General features: G+C 55.0%; 1 protein-coding gene across 1 annotated transcript; it reads right to left on the bottom strand.

Annotated features, from left to right (window-relative positions):
• Window positions 1-2,110: 2,110 nt before the first annotated feature.
• LOC101763731 (acetylglutamate kinase) lies at window positions 2,111-3,440 on the bottom strand. Its single transcript, XM_004976379.3, has one exon. It carries the CDS (start codon window positions 3,383-3,385, stop codon window positions 2,363-2,365), a length of 1,023 nt encoding a protein of 340 aa, XP_004976436.1. The 5' UTR covers window positions 3,386-3,440; the 3' UTR covers window positions 2,111-2,362.
• Window positions 3,441-17,232: the final 13,792 nt, after the last annotated feature.

Below are 17,232 nucleotides of genomic sequence, written 5' to 3'. Positions count from 1 at the left end.
GTCCTATTGCATCTCTTCGGCCTACTTGCTGGATGCTGCGGGTGAAAACCCGATCCTTTTTGGGCTGACGTTGATGGCGCAATTGGTGTCATGACCTTCTTGGAGGCATCGTCGCAGACCCAGCTGTGGTTCAACATCCCTCGCTGCGATCGTCAGCTGGGCATTTTCCTTCTTTCTTTTACTTAAAAAAGAAAAAAAAATAAGCTAGTGGTGTCACGGTGGTGGTGTTCAGTGGAGTGGCGGCCCGACGATGATGCAGCAGTGATGAGGTTAGTTGTGGTGAAGTTGAGAAGCTTGGCGGAGCGAAGACTTTGCGCGGCATATGTTGACGTCCCAATCCAACCAGCTAGTGACGCTTATTGAGTTGAGTGGTGCTTTGTGGTGTGCGGCTTGTGTTAATGTCCCAATCCATCCAGCCGGTGTTGTTGAGAGTTGAGTTGAGCTAGCGCAACGCGTGTTGATGTCCCAATCCAACCGGGCGATGTTGTTTGTTGTTCTGTCCAGTCTGGATTTATTCTTCTTTTTAATATAATCACGTTTAAAAAAAAGATTGTGCAGCACATAGGACAATTTGCTCTTTTTCTAAAAAGAAAATTTTTCTTAAAAGTAGAATACCGGAGTATTAATATTAGCTTCTTTAACCACACTAGAAAATTTCTTGACTAAGATCTGTAAAAAGAAAAGGATGGCCTGCAGTTTACTCAGTAAGAATTCTTGCGATGTGATTGAGAGCATATTGTCTCCTTGTGCAAAAGATTGGACTAATTTCATTAAATTTAGCGGATTTCTTTAGGACATCAACTTGGAAAAAGTTCTCATTTTCCTGATTTGAAATTTGTTTTTCCACTTGTGCCCCTTGCTGAAAGTGGCCATAGACAGTAGCAAATGTCAAAGAAAAGGTGAATAACTGTCACACTTGCCCCAAAAAAAAACCTTATCTTTTGTCTGAGAAATATAGATACAGCCCAGAGGGCAGCATGGAGGCACTGACCATCACCACCCTTCAATGAACATCAATAGTTAGAAGGCCTTTTTTCCCCTGAAGCAAGAGGCCTTCCAAAGTACAAACTATTATGTAGTTACTAAAGTTAAATGAGTTAATTTTACAAAAATACAATTATTTTCACATAACTATCAAGATACTACAACTTTTAGGATCAGTTACATAAAAATACTTGAGCGTTCATTTCACATACCTCCAACATTTTGCATGGGACCCCATGTCAGCTATACACAGTTGTATGGACCCAGATGTCAATTTGGGTGGCTGACAGGTGGGCCCGTGTGGAATGAACTAGGTTTGTGAACCTAAGGGAATAAGCAGTTGTAGTTACGTGAAACTGATCCTAGAAGTTGTGGTTCTTTGATAGTTATACGTAAATAGATGAAGTCCTGTGAAATTAACTCAAGTTAAATTGATTGACAAAATCACGGATTATGGAAAGCAAATTTGCAAAACTGCTCCTAGCTCCTTAAGGTACTCTTTTGGTCGTTAAATGCTTGAGGCGGTGACTCATGCCCCATTTCACCACCTATTTATCTCTGATCTAGCGAGTTACTGAAATAATGATGTTGAAACTCATGTTACAAGCAACAAATCGTCAAGCATAGTCAAAGTAGGATGGCGGTATGGCACAAATTGATCTAGAACTTGCCTCAAGGACAACAGATAATGAGCAGAACTGAGACATTTCATTAGGTGACCTTAGTCCAATTCTATTTAGGCATACACTCATATAAGGGGTTAAATCAGAGATAAATAGGTGGTGAAATGGGGCATGAGTCACTATTTATCTTAAGGGGCTAAATTTTACACATGTAACAGATTCACAACCAAGCATTTATAAAAGGCTGTCCAATTGCAGTTGCGGATACAAAGCAAACACCTTATTTTGCAAACTTAATCAGTCAACTTAACTTACTGAAAGCACCCCTCTCTGTTTACATGCTCTCTTCTGTTCTCACATTCAAGGAAAAAAACTAACTAGTCCAAGCATCATATAAATTCTCAGAATGTGTGATAATATGTATTGTATAGTTACAACCTTTAAAGGACAATTGCATAGAAGTTTCCTTTTTTAAAAAATGAACACAGTCGAACAAATACTACTTCATTTGAATAGATTGCATTTTAACGCAAACTGATCAAATTTACTAAACAAACTACACAATCTCAGCATCTTCTCAGTTAGATGCCAACAGAGTCACAAATAAATGGCTGCAGAACCACCTCAATCAAACTTATGCTCCCACAAATGTGAGAACGACATTCTCATTGCAATCTTGAGTCAAGTCTACATTCCCATAAAATACACGACCATGAGAAGAGAGGTTCAAGAAAATACCATAAGTCATGACCACCTCAGCCAGTGATCATGGTGCCCGTACCCTCATCTGTGAGAATCTCAAGCAGCAACGAGTGTGGAACACGCCCATCAATGATACTCGCGGTGTGCACACCTTGTGCGAGGGCGCGCACACAGCACTCCACCTTGGGTATCATCCCACCTGCTACCTTCCCGTCGGCCACCATCTGCCGAACCCCGGCAATGTCAATCTCTTTCACCAGGCTCCCAGGATCATTACGGTCAGCCAGTATCCCAGGCACATCCGTCAGCAGCAGCAGCTTCTCGGCGCCCACGGCAGCGGCGATCTCGCCAGCCGCGGTGTCAGCATTGATGTTGTAGGCCTGCCCAGTCTCGTCGGCGGCCACTGTGGCGATGACCGGGATATGGCCCGAGGCAATGATGGGGTGGAGAACGGTGGCGTCGACGCGCGCGACCTCGCCGACGAATCCGAGGGCCGCGGCGTTGGGTGACGGGCGCGCGGTGATGAGGCGCGCGTCCTTGCCACAGAGGCCGACAGCGGTGCCCCCCTCGAGGTTGATGAGGGAGACGAGGTTCTTGTTGACCTTGCCGACGAGCACCATCTCGACGACCTCCATGGTAAGCGCGTCCGTGACGCGGAGGCCGTCGCGGAACTGCGGCTCGACGCCGACGCGGAGCAGCCAGGAGTTGATCTCCGGGCCCCCGCCGTGGACGAGTACGGGGCGGAGGCCCACGCAAGAAAGGAGGACGAGGTCGCGGATCACTGACGCCTGGAGCTCCGGCGACTTCATCGCGGCGCCGCCGTACTTGACCACCACCGTCTTGCCCTTGAAGCGCTGGATGAAGGGGAGCGCCTCCGAGAGCACGTCCACTCGGCTCAGCGCGGCGGCGGCGGCGGTGGCGGCGGGCGCTGCCGCGGAAGTGGCGGAGATGCGGAGGCGGCCGCGACGGGCGGTGGGGGCGGCGAGGGGCCTGGCATGGCTGGAGCTGGTAGCGGGGTTGGGGGGCGGCGCGGATGGGGCGAGCGGGTTGGAGAGGTGGGGTTTGGTGAGGAGCATGGTGGCTGCGGTGGCTGGTGCTCGACTCCGCGTTGGTGTTCGACGAAATGCCTAGGTTTTCCGGTGTTGCTGGTGTCCTGCCTGTGTAGCCGAAATTCCCTTGTCCGGCCCATTTCGTCTGCTCCTCCCCGCGGCCCATTTCTTCTTATTTTTCCTTCCTCCGGCCCTCCTCTCTTCCGAGCCCATATTCCCCACCTTTTCTCGTCATAGACTGTCGCGCCACAGGCCCAGCCAGCCTAGGCTACAACATGAGACCAAGCCACAAAACACCAGATTCGATTAACGAATAGCTCCTGGCTTGCTCAAAATTTGGCTTCCATTTATTTAAAAATAAAGGATTCCAGTGGGCACGCGACCGGCACTCTGGCAGTTAGTTTCCGAGGATTAAGCGTTTGTTACATTAACCCCGCTCGTTGGCATCCCGGTTTTGGGTTTTCAATTGATTGTCCTGTAAAACTTTTTGCCATTTTTCTTCTCTTTAGTCGTACGAAATGGATCCTACGAAACCATTTCCTATCAACATATCTGACTTTTGTGGGGACCACATTTCCATCACCAAAAGCTGACGTTGACTAGCTCATGGTCGATGTCGTTGGTAGTTGATCTCCATTTTTATGGTTCGTGGCCCTGTTCTGTTGAAAACCAACGTTGTTTTGCTTTAAGAAAAATATAGAACAACCAGTCTTCGCAAACGTTTAGCTGGATGTAAAGTGTCCTACGGAGTATTATCTTCTGTCTGTGGATTGTGGTGACAGGTTGGTGACGGCGCACGAGCGTATGGTCGTATGGATAGGCCTTTTCCTCGATCCATTTTCCCATTCCTGTCGCCGTTCTATCTCTCATTGCTGACCGCAGACCGATTCGTGATGCTTCTCCCGTACCGAATACATCCATGTGGTTAATTTCTGAACCGACTGTTCGTTCGCGATCTGCCTTCTTCGGCATTGCATAATCGCATTCATGCGCTGACGCACCCGAAATCGAGCAGCAGCATTATGACGTCCTGCGACGGGTCACGTCGTGAAAGTCGCCGCACTTTGGGCTGCACCATCATTCGCGTTTGACACTTCGAGGCCATCCTCGTCTTTCAAGGTTCAAAAGAATAGAAAAAAGGGCCATGTTTAGTTACTCCCCAACTCCCAATTTTGACACTATGCAAAAAGAAGATTCTCCATCACATCAAACTTGCGGTACATGCATGTAATACTAAATGTAGATGAAATTAAAAACTAATTGCACAGTTTTGTTGTACTTTGCGAGACGAATCTTTTGAGCCTAATTAGTCAATGTTTGGACAATAATTCGCAAATACAAACGAAATGCTACAGTGTGCTACAGTGTTGGAACAGGAATTTTGCATCTCCCAAATTGGCCAACTAAACAAGGCCAAGGTCGTCGTCTCCGTGTCTGGAAATGCATGGCGAAATGCAGGCTAGAGCCTAGAGCTACAAGTGTCCCGCGTTTGAGCCCACCCCTCGCGAAAAGCTGATGCACGTGTTTGTTCTTCTAGAGCTGATCGACCTTAAGTAAGCGCGTTGCGTATTCGGAGACATGATGTCCGGCCGGTAAATACAAGCCACCCGTGTGCATGCGACTATGCGAGTCGTGCTCACCCGTAGTGGTTCCGGTCCCCAGGCAACAACTGGGTACGAATCTACGATCAGCGCCCAGGTGTAACGTGTTAAGGGTCTCTTCAGGTCTCTGGAGACCGGAGTCATGGCTGCAATCGAGTATCCCAACAACTCACAATGATCGAGGGAACCTTGATCTGAAGGGTTTGAACCTGTTCGAGTTGGGTAAAAGCACGTGTAAAAGCAGCCCGGCGCTCTTGGGCACCTACAAAGCGCAACGTCAACGAACAAATTTGCCTTTTGTGTCCCTCCAGATTCGAGAACGTTGGCGCGTGCGTTCAAGTCCCGTCAGCCACGTGTGGCGATCGATGCTCAGTTCCAGTGCGCTGTTGACTGTAGTAGCTAGTGTGGGCCGCATCCCGCACTAGGCCTTTTCCAGCCCGGCACGCCAACCTCGAACCTGCCCGTAAGGAGGAGATGCCAATGCCACCATGCACGTCCGCACGTCGTCGTAGTGGAACCCGTCACATTTGTTTGTCCGGCAAGGTAGCCCCCACCGTCCAACCCCCCTCGTGCCAATGGCGGCATCGCGCAGGCCATTCGTTGCACGCTGAGCACCGCTCGAAAATTGAGCATTCGTTCCAAGTCTCAGTATCGGTTGCATTTTAGTCCGGTACTAATGTAAGCATTAGTACCGGACACATTAGTATCGGATCTAATGGATAGATCCCCGTAAGCCCTTTTAGTACCGAGTGGGGGCTCACCTGGTACTAAAGGTCACCCACTAGTATCGAGCACCCGTTCCTAATGTGCCTGAGGGTCGGCTCCACCCAGTACTCCAGGGTGACCTTTCGTACCGGGTGAAACCTACACCCGGTAATGTCGGTGTGGAATCTGGCCGACACGTAAATATACGTAGTTTGCCGTGCTTTAGATCGGATATAGACTAGCACACAATGACTCAGGATTTATACTAGTTCAGGCAACGAGCCCGGGGTCGGTCGGTCGATTGTATTCCTGAGCCCAGGTGCTTGAATTTTGCAGTGGGGGTACAAACGAGCGAGGAGTGGAGAAGGGGGTGTTCGAGGCCCAGTCGTGCTCTGGTCCGAGTGGAGGAGAGTGATGGGGACTCGAACGTGCGCTAAGTGTTGGAGAGAGTGTTCGAGTGCGTATCAGAGTGTCTCGAGAAAGCCAGAGAGTCTCTGATCGATCGATCGAGAGAGGCCCCCCCCCCTTTATAGTTCAAGGGGACGACCTTACAAGTCAGAGAGAGGGAGAGAAAGGCGCACGGGCGCTGCCTAATCTTGTCAGTGCCCACGTCATCGGGTATGGGATGGCCATCGTCCTCCATCCCTGTTCATCTCGTCCGGTCGCTCCATCGTGACCGACAGGTAGCATAGTTTTCGCCTTACCTGTGCGTTGCGTGAGCAGGGCGTGGCGAGGTACAATCCGTTGTACGGCGGTTGACCGAGCGTCTTCCCTTATCCGTTCCACCTGCTCCTCGAGCCAATACCGAGCAGGCGTAACCGGTTGATCGTCCCGGTCGGTCCCGACCGTGTCGGTCAGGAGGGAGCAATGTGCGTCGATCCGATCAAAGGCATATGCCTGGTCGGGGGAACTTTGTCGGAGTCGGACTGTGGTCCCGGCCCCAACCAGGCCTTCTGGTCAGGGTGCCGACCAGGCCTCCTTGTCGAAGGCGTCGGTTGGTGGCCGAATCGTGGTCACGGCCTGGCGTTGCATATCTGGGCCGGCCCAAGTGCGCATTGTCGTTGCGCCGCCTGTTGGGTCGAGCGTTGTGGAAAAGCGGGCTCATTGGGGACCCCGGGTCTATGGACCTGTTAGCAGCCCCCGAGCCCCTTTAGGACTTTTTGAAGCCGTGAAGGGGCTGTTGAGTTTTGATTGGTAGGCCATTTTTTGTCAGGTTCACGCGAGCGGACCCGATGGGTCTAGCCCCCGAGCCTACGGCTAACCGAAAAAATGGCCGGAGAAAGAGAGGGAAAGCTAAGGATGATTTTGTCCTTCGTCGTATGCTTCCCCAATAGTCGGTCGAGTCGGAACTAAGTACTTCCATACTTTTTCCAGAGTCGTGGACTTGTGTGTCCCCACCAGTCAGTATGAGACGGTCCTTATTGCGAGTCGGGGCATTCGCCCGTGTGTGTTCCCGACCGCGACCTGTGTCGCCGATCGGACTCCCGAGTCGTGATCTGGCGGCCCGAGCCTCCGAACCCCTAGGGGGCGGTCGGGGAGGTCGATCGTGACTTTGATTTGCGCCACCCCATTTGCGGTTTCTCTAACCGGAGGGGTCAAGCTAACATCACTTGCCTCGATGGCTCGAGTGATGGGCTCGGTGAGCTGTGATCGGGTGCGTCCGAGTCAGGGCATTTGCCAGCGTGTGTTCCCGATCGCGACCCGTGTCACCGGTCAGACTTTCGAGTCGGAATCTGGCGGCCCGAGCCCCAGAGCCCTTGTTCTTTGGAGGGGCTGGTCGGGGTCGGTCGTGTCTTATTCTGCGTCACCTCGTCCGTAGTTTCCGCAACCGGAGGGGTTGAGTTGATGCCACTTGCCTCGATGGCTCAAGTGGTAGGCTCGGTGAGCTCCTAACGGGTATGTCCGAGTGGAATCCAGGTTTGTCGTTCGTGATGGGGTCGGCATAGCCCTCATGTGGCATTCCACTGCTCCTTGACTTACCTCCCGACAGATGCCCGAGCTGTCTGACTGACTTGGGTGGCCCGCTGGCCTCTCCTCAATGGAGATTCTGTGGGTATGGCTCGAGGTCAGGATCGAATGAGAAGTTGAGATGACCCTGCCGCTTCTAAGCGGGTCGGGCGGAGGCCGCTAGGGCTCATCTGCTTTTCCCCTGGCTCCATTTGACGCGAGGCGGTCTCGAGTCCATTGCGGACCGGCCTTCGAACCTCGATCAGTCGCAGCTAATTTCGAATGAGCCGACTTTTGCTTTGTGACACAACGCAAACCAATGTGATGCGATGATCGTATGTATGAGATGAATGAATGAATGAGTGTATGCATGCATGAGATGAATGAATGAATGAATCCTCTTGCATTGGGAAAGAAAACGAAGGGTTAGCAAAATTACCTCGGTTGGGTTTTTATGCATTGCCGCATTCGCGGTTTTTGTAGCCGGCGGGGTTGAGCTGACGCCACTTGCCTTGATGGCTCGAGTGATGGGCTCGATGAGCTCAAGCGGGTTCGCCCGAGTCGTCCGACCGACTCGGGTGGCCCGCTGGCCTTTCCTCGATGGAGATTTTAGTGGTGGGCCCCTTCAAATCCTGCCCGGGAAGGTGGAGGGTTATTCGTGTGCGGCCATGCCTTGTTTCTTGTGCCCGTGTTGTGGTAGTGGGTGGGCCCCACCCAAGCCACATCCCGTCAGCTAGGACTCTGCGTGGCCTTCCCCATTAAATAGGGGGAAGATGGAGGGTTTTTTCCCATCATTTCACTTCCCTTTAGCCGCTGCAGCTTCCCCTTCCTTCTTGCTTTCGCCAAGCTCTTTCACGCACCACGGTGAATCTCAAGAGAAAGAAGGGTAGAGAGAGGGAGAGGGAGATCTTACTGATTTGTTCATCCATCGGGTGCGCAATGTCGAACTGGAGGCCATCCATCATGAGGGAGGACATGCTGGCCGCCTTCACGGAGAAGGGGCTGCTCCCGCCAAAGGAGAAGGCGCACTATAGGGCTCCTGCGCTGGGGGAAGATGTTCTGTAGCCCCAGCACAATGAAGTCGTCTCCTTCCTTACCTTCCACGAGTGCGGGCTTAGGTGTCCCGCGCACTGGTTCCTGCACAGGCTCCTCAATGAGTGGGGATTGGAGCTGCAGCACCACAATCGACTGAGGTGCTGCATATCGCCGGCTTCATCACCAGAGCTGGGTGAAAAGATTGGCCTTCTGTGGCAGGAGCTAGAGCAGTCGGAGAAGGCCCGCCGTGCGGCCGACACCGAAAAGAAGGGTAAATTTTGCCGTCTTGGAAGCTTGAGTCGTGGTTGTACCCATTTTTGCCTTTTATTGACTTGGCGTTTTGTGCAGCCCTGGAGTCGGACTTAGAGGTGGCCCGAGCGGCGGTCGGTCGGAGTGCAGAGGCACTGGCCCGGTCCCTGGAGGAGCGAACCGAGGCAGAGCTCGACCAACTCCGCAACGTGGTGAAAATGGTGGTCGTTGAGGTGTTCGGGTTAGGCCCGACCACCAGCACGCCCGCCGTCCAGCTCCAGGAGATCCCGGTTGAAGTTAGGGCGCTCATCTCTAATCGCATGTTCTACAGGGTATCGGGGGTGCTGACATTGGTGGCGACCCACTACCCTGACCTGGACTTAGAGGCCGTCTGCGGAGGGTTTGCCGGCTGGTGGAGCGTGGACGAGATCCAGAAGCGGGGACAGAGCTTGGTGCTGCACGCGCAGGTGGTTGTTGAGCAGACCACCGCGCAGTGGGTGATGGAGGCTAGCAGCTCGGTGGAGGCCGCGAGCGTGGGCCAAGAGGGTGTTGCCAATCCTGTTGAAGCGGCGGAGGCCAGGTCGGAGCCGAGCACCGTCCTGACCGCATCTCGAGGCACCTTCATCCCTGCCAGCCGCACCGCCAGCCGACGCGACCGGGGGGGCGTAGTAAAATTTCATAGAAATAGTTAGTTTTTGTATCGGAATGAATTCGTGGGGGACTAAGAGCCCCCGAGCGAACAATTTAAGTTCTTTTGTGATCGCAATCTTCTTAATCGTGAGAGGGAGCTTGTCCCGCTCGCTCTCGTTTTTACCCTTAAGTAATTTTGCTTTTTGCCCTTTTCCTTTCAAACCTGCCCGTTGACCGTAGGCTGCAACCTTTAGAACCCAGGTGTGGCCTGCGAGGCTCAGCTGCTCGTGACCGCAGGTTGTGGCGGGGTTTGCTCGGTCGAGAGGCTGGAGCATAAGCTACTTAGGGTAGTCAGAGGAACAGGACGCCCTTTCGATTGGGCGAAGTGCGTGATTGCGCGAAAGTAAAGAGGGGTGGTATCACACCCCCATGGAGCCCCTGAGCGACCCAGGCCGAGAGTGCTCGGGCTGGGGTGCTGTAGGAGCGAGCGTTGAATGGAAATGACCAGTAAAACCGAGCTAGGGAATGAAACGACATAACTATTCAATGTTCCATGAGTTGTTGTGGATGTTGCCGTCGTTGTCCTTCAGTCGGTAGGTGCCTCACGCTTGGCCTTGCCCTTGTCCCGACCGCCGCTGAAGACCCCCCCCCCCGACCACCTCCTCATCCAAGGTGTGGTTTGTGGCGATGTCAAGAAGGTCACGGGTGGTACAGGGCTTCAGGTAGCCAAGCTTGTGGACCAGGGTCTTGCAAGTTGTTTCAAAGAGGAAGGTGCTGATGACATCTACGTCGCTGACATCAGGAAGGGAGTTGCACTACCTTAAGAACCTGCGGATGTAATCCCGCAGGGACACATTGGGCTCCTGCTTGCAGCTCTTGAGGTCCCAAGAATTCCCAGGATGGACGTACGTCCCCTGGAAGTTCCCGACGAAGACCTTCTAGAGGCTCGCCCAGTCGTGGATTCTGTTGGGTGGTAGAAATTTGAGCCATGCCCAAACAAACTCCCTTACGCAGATGGGGAGGTACTGGATGATGAAGTAGTCATCATCCGCTCCACCGGCTCGGCAGGCAAGCCCGAAGTCTTCGAGCTATACACCGGGGTTTGTCTCCCCAGTGTACTTGACGATGTTGGTGGGCGGTTGGAAACGTTGTGGGAATGATGCTTTATGGATGCGGCGACCGTAGGCCCATGGTCCCGGGCCGTCCGGGCTGGGGCTCCGGTCGCCGTACCGATCGCTCAGTCACCCACCATGCCTAGGGTGCGTGTCTTCATATTCCTCGTCAGGCTGGCTGGGACCCGCACCGCCCGCGCTCGCCGCCATTCGGTTGACATCGGCATTGTGCCGAGCCTGGCGCCGTGTGTTGATGATGATACGAGCATCACAGGTTGGTCCAAGTCGCTCGCGCACATACGGAGACCATGGAGCAAGTGCTGGGTCGGGCTGCGGTGTGACCGCGATGCCCTGCCCCGCTCGAGGCAGCTGCTGTGGTGCGCGGATGGAGCGATTTGATAGGTGCGGCCCCAATGCCTCGGTCGGGCAAGAGGCCGCATGCCGCTATCTCAACGCGGAGCTCTCCACCTACTGAACGGTGCCAGTTTCTACCAGTGCTCGAAGGTTCTGGTGAATCGCCTGCTCCTGGGGGTCAACGGGCTCAGAGAGGTTGCGCAGAAGCATCATCGCAACAACGATGTTCTGGCCAGCCCAAACGAACTGAGGGGGATCGACTCCTCCAGCCAAGATGTTGCGCTTGACCTGGCGGGCGTGGCTTCGAGCGCCGCCCATCGGGTTGGACGCGCGTGGCTCCGAGCGCTGCGCAGAGCGCGCCTTTGCAGGTGGCTGCCGGCTCCACCGCCGCTGTCGCAACTCGTCACCATGCACCTGCGCACGCGTCGGGGCCTTCGCATGAGGGTCCGGGGGGTGTGAGTCTATTGGAACTCCACCACCTCCAGTGGTTGCTCCGGGGCATCCGCCATGGCGCATTCCCGCAACAGATGATGGCTAGGTGCCATTAAGTCGCCGATGCTGGAGCCGTCGCTTTTGTCCTCTTCATTGAAGAGGTCATGGAAGGAGGTGGGGGCATAGCCCACCATCCCCAATAACTCGCATGTGAGAGGGGTCATCGTCATGGCCCTTCGGAGCCCCCGTGTGTACACGTCCGCGGAGGACGTGAGGTCGTAGGGGAGCCGGCCACGTGGCGAGCGCGACGGAGACAACAGGGGTCCTGTGGAGAGCTGGCAGAAGGTGTTAAACAACGACTACAAGACAATGTCCACATCACTCACCGTGCGGTTCGAGCCAAACATGGACTCGAGGTGGAGCGTGAGTGCCTCAACGTCGAGGTCATCGAGTGGCCCGAGACCCACGGAGGGAGCTCCTCCTCCCTGTGACGCCAGGGCGAGCGCTTCCTTGCGGAGGCGAAGTCGGACTATGGTCCCAGCCCAACCAAGCCTCCTGGTCGGGGTGCCGACCAGGCCTTCTGGTCGGAGGCATCGGTCGGTGGCTGGATCATGATCACGGCCTAGTGTCGCGTATCTAGGTCGGCCCAAGCGCGCGTTGTCATTGCACCGCTTGTTGGGCCGAGCATTGCGGAAAAGTTTATTGGGAACCCCGGGTCTATGGACCTGTCTGGTACTAAGGGTGTGTTTGGTTTGGGGGTCAAACTATGTTGGAATGGGTTCGACCCCCATCGATCCCCGTTTGGTTGAAAATGCATCTGGGTTGGGTCGGATCCAAGAGGAAATATTCCTTCTAGATGTGGGTCGAATGCATCCACCCAAAATGAGCGGACGCACTCGACCCGCATCAACAGCGTCGTTCTCCATCCGCTCTTAGAGGTCACCCACGCCTGGAGCCCCACGCTGGCGGCCAGGCAAGCTCGAGCCCCGCCGCGGCTGGACGAGCTCGCGCCTCACCCCCGCTAGCCGAGTGTGCTCGAGCCCTACCACTGGCCGGACGAGGTTCGGCACCAGAGCAAGGTCTAGCCGATGGGGAGCGTGAACGGGAGGGAGAGGTCGGCGGCGAAGAGCGGGAGCGGGTGCCACTCCTCATGCGCCCTGACGACAGCGGTGGCGAGTGGGAGGAGACGGCGATGGGTGGAGGGAGGGGTTTGTCATGGTCAGGGGTTCCAGGTTTAGAGCCTCATAGGGGAGCAACCGGCAGCGGGGTCGAGGAGATTTGTGGAGGGAGGATGAAGAGGAAGGTGAGGTAGAAAAAAGAAAAAAGGATGACAAATAAGCCCTGCAGCTGATAAGTGGGACCCGTTTCTTACGATGTTAAAATGGCATCCATCACATCCCTCTCAACCCTTTCAACCAAACAAAAGACTGGAATGAACCCATCCCTTTCATCCAAACACGAGATGGGTTGAACCCAACCCACAAAATTGGGATGAACCCAACCCGTTCCACTTCATCCCAAAACCAAACACATGCTAAAGGTTTCCTCCACCTCCAACCATCCGCGCGGCCTTATCCATCCGCTGCTCCCTGACTGTGCAAGCCTTAATTTATCCATCCGCCTCTCCATCCGCGCCCTCCCTCCCTCCGCCTCCCTCTCCATCAATCCGCACCAGCCCTTCCTCCCTCCCTCTAGGAGGCTGGTGCCGACCTGGCCCCTCCATCCCCCTCCACTGGCCAACTCCCTCCCTCCCCTCTCCTCCCCCCTCCGCTCGCCCCTCACCTCATGCCTGAGGTGAGGAGCGGAGGCAGCCATCGGGCCATGGAGCGGCCGGTGGGATGCGAGGCTGGGGGCGGCGGGATGCGGCGATGAGACCAGGCAGATGGACTGGCGATGGCGGGATGCGGGGGTGGCGGCGGCGACGGGATGCGTGGCTGGGGGCAGTGGCGACGGCGGGCTGCGGGCGGTAGCGGGAGGTATGCTGCGGCGGGGGGCCCGGGCTCGGGGCGGCGGGGTGGGATTTCTTTTTTTATTTTTTAATACCCCTGTTGTACCACTTAGGCCCCTCTCAGTTTTAGAAAATACGGCATTAGTCCCGGTTGGTAAGAGCTACATCTCTCCAATGCTCAATCGGGATTAAATTTTCGAGACAAAGATGGGGTTCTTTAGTCCCGGGTCATTCACCTGGGACTAAAGATCCTTACCAACCGGGACTAAAAAGTTTCAAAAGAAAATAAAAAACAAGCCAACACACCCCACGTCCATCGGCCGCCCGCGCCTGCACCGACCTCCGCCTGCCCGCCTCCGCCTCCACCAGCCGGCGCTGCTCCGTCGCACGTCGCTGAGCCCGCCTGCTTTGCTCCGCCCCACTCCGCCAGTGCCGCTCCCCCTATGCGTCGCACCCTCCCTCACCCCGCTACCACTCCTCACTGCCAATGAGGGGTAGCAGAGGGGGAGGGTGTGGGAGAGGAAGAGAAGAAGAGGAGGAAGAGGAGCCAGCCACCCGCGCTCGCCCACGCCGGAGGGAGAGGAGGAGGAAGGGGATGAGGAGGAGGAGGAAGAAAAGGAGAGGAGGAGCTGTTAGCTATGTGCGCGTGGAAAAGATAAGAAAGGGAGATAAGAAGGAGAGATGAGAAGGAGAGGAGACCTATGTGCGTGCCTACGAGCCCTTGTGTTGTTGCTGTTGACGCCGGTTTTTGACACGTGTCAGGGTTGGCGCCAAGAGCAGAAGAAAGTGGCCGATGCGGTTAAACAAGAGGCTATGGTTAAAGAGATCGGCCGATTAAGCTACAGTGTTTTGGCTGATTAGATCGATGAAGACTGGCCGATTGGAAGCCAGAACAACTCGGCCGATATGAGCTTAAATGGGCCAAGGCGATAACAAGATGAAGATAGGATTGGCCTATAGAGGGTTGGATGATGTTCGACTCCTATACAAGTTGTATCCGTATGTAAATATTTGTTGCTTTGAATAAGAAATAAAAATATTGAGTCGTAGTCGTTTAGGAAACGAGTTGTAACAGGGTATAAATAGGTGCCCCGTGAGGTTGGTAAGATCAACAAAACATCAATACAAATCTACTTTTCCACGCAATTTTATTTTCAAGCCGGCGACTTCGCCAAACCTTTTTCTTTTCACGAGTTCGTGCAAGCTGGCAGGGCTACATCAACGTGGTCTCCAGCTAATTTGTAAGTTCCGCGTTTCGAGTAATATCTAAGCTTTAACTTCGGGTGCATCACTGTTGTTTCGTTTAGATTTATTCACTAGTTATCGATATTTGCTAGAATTATAGGTTTTACCTGTTATTTTAGTTTTTATCACCAGTTATCTAGCTTGAGGCACGAACTGTCGGCTATATCAATACACTGTTTATCATCATACAGCCGATTAAATATGTTTCAAGTGTTGTCCTTGTAGCATTGTTTAGGTTACTTTAGTAGTTTCTTTTACATTTGCTACGTGATTACCGGCTGTTTTCATAGCCGGTCATCCTTATATTAAATCGGCCAACCCGCTGATACATCTTTTGGAGTAGATTGAAACTTCAGCCGATCGAATCTCTGAAATTTGATATCTTTTCTTCCTTGTCAATCAACAGGTCAAATTGACTGGCACGTCGCGTGAAACGCACCAGAGCGATAATCCGAACAAAAGCTAAGCAGATTTTCCCGAGTCGTGTGCTCGACGCAAGAGTCGGGACCACTGTCCGATTTTTTGCGTCAACTGTTTCCAACCGGGACAAAAACCCCCCTTTTATCCCGGTTGGAATTACCAATCGGGACAAAAGGGTGAGGGCGTTGGTGCGATATTTTCTAGCGATTATAACCGGGATTAACCCTCCCCCCGGTGGTGGCTTTCGGTGGTACATTTTTTACCCTACTAAAGGCACTATAGTCCCGGACCCAATATTAACCGGGATAAAAGAAATTGGATAGAAGATTAGTTTTCTACGAGTGTCTTTGGTACCGAGCTACCAATACCGGTTGCAAAACCGATAGGAAAGAGGGTTCTCAACCGATACTGATGGCCCATTCGCTATTATCGGAGGCGACCTCGCAGACGACCCAGGCGAGCACCGTTCGCCTACTGAATCCTGTCCTGGGAGCAGCAACCACGAACACGCGCCACACGGCGCATGAAATCTCCGCCAAAACGGCCAGGAACGCCACTAATTACTGTACGGGAGCCGCGCGCTCTGCGGCCACGACGCCGGCCGGCGACGCTCGCACGCTCCGATCCCCACCGTGCCCGGTCGGGCGTATCAACTGCATGCCATCGTTCACGAGAGCGCGAGGCAGCGCCAAATCGCAATCTCAGTAACGACGGTTTGGTGCTATATGACGTAGGATGCATCGAGCGCACCGGTTCTCTGGAGCCCTCGCGAGCTAGCTAACCGCGCGGGGCCATGCTTGCCGCGTCGTCCTATCGACCACGCCAATTATTTGCGAGCTCGGTAGGCCGCGGCTAAAGCCAAGTCCCTTCATTCACTTCACCGGTTGCCCCGCCCGGCGCCCGGTAGGGTTTTGATGGCTCCGCACGGACGCGGCGCACGTACGTATGCCTGCCGCGTGCGCGAGCCCCCGGCCGGCAGCGCACATGCGCGCGGCCGCCTCGTGTCGCGGCGGGGTCTAGCTCCCTGCTCCCCTGCCTCGCGAGCGCGGGGCGTGTGGGCGTGGCTGTCCGGGGCACTCGGCAGGGTTGTTGCCTTGTTGGTTCATTGGCCGGGTTGCGCCGCCTTCCGGACAAGATTTTGCGGGCGAGGGCGATCCATCTAGCCTCGTGTGACTGAGCAGGCCTCGGGCTGACGTGCGGACAGGTGGCCGGGCCAGGGGCCCAGGAGCCCAGAACTTTTGGTCCAAGTGAACAGGGATAGTGCGTGTGTGGGGAGAATCATGTCACATGGCGCGCGTCGTCACACGTTTTCAGCCTGACGCGATTGCTTGTTCATCTTCTTCATCAGGAATGTGCAGCTGTCCGAACGTACGTACGGAGGGCCCGGACTTTGATCGTTTCGCTGTTTGGAATGCTAGAGTTCGGCCCTGTTTGGGAAGGGCGTGTTAAAATTTAACAGGGTGTTAAACTTTAACACCCTCAAATAAAGGTGTTAAACTTTAGTATCTTGAGGTGTTTGGATGATCTGTTAAAATTTAACACCTTAGGTTGTAATTGACAACTTTACCCCTCATTACTCCTCTCAATGGCAGCCAAATACCCCTTCTTCCTTCTTCTCCTTCCTCCTCCTTCCTTCTTCCTCCTTTCCTGTGCCTGGCGCCTCCGGCCCCACCCCTGCTCGGTCCACGCCGTGCCCGGCGCCAGCGTCGGCGTCGGTGCTGCCGGCCGCCCCGTCGGCCCTTCCCCTGCGCCTGCCGCCTCCGGCCCCGCCCCGCCGCCGGCGTCCCCTACCGCGGCGCTAGCGGCCGCGCCCGCCCGAGCCCCCAACGCCACCACCGCGCCCGCCCGAGCCCCCACCGCCACCACCTGCGCCGCCCGCCGGTCCCCACACCACCGGATCGGCCTCGCCCGCGCCCGCGCCCGCGCCCGCCGGCCGCGCCAGCCGCCGCCCACGCGAGGCCGCCCGCGCTGGCCGCCGCCCGCCACCCGCGCGAGGCCGAACGCGCTGGACGCCACCCGCCGCCCGCACGAGGCCTCCCGCGCTGGCCGCGCTCGCCACCCGCGCGAGGCCGCCCGCGCAAAACCCGCCGCGTGATGCCCAGAGCGGCATCCCAGCCAAAGAGCAGCGCGGATCGACAGTGGCGCGCGATGGGCGGGACCATCTGCGGTGCGAAGGGCGGAACTGGAGGGCGGAGC

Source organism: Setaria italica, chromosome VII (genome assembly GCF_000263155.2).
Source record: "Setaria italica strain Yugu1 chromosome VII, Setaria_italica_v2.0, whole genome shotgun sequence".
Lineage (NCBI taxonomy): Eukaryota > Viridiplantae > Streptophyta > Magnoliopsida > Poales > Poaceae > Setaria > Setaria italica.
Note: the sequence above shows the minus strand (reverse complement) of the source record. Positions and strands in the feature narration are given on the sequence as shown.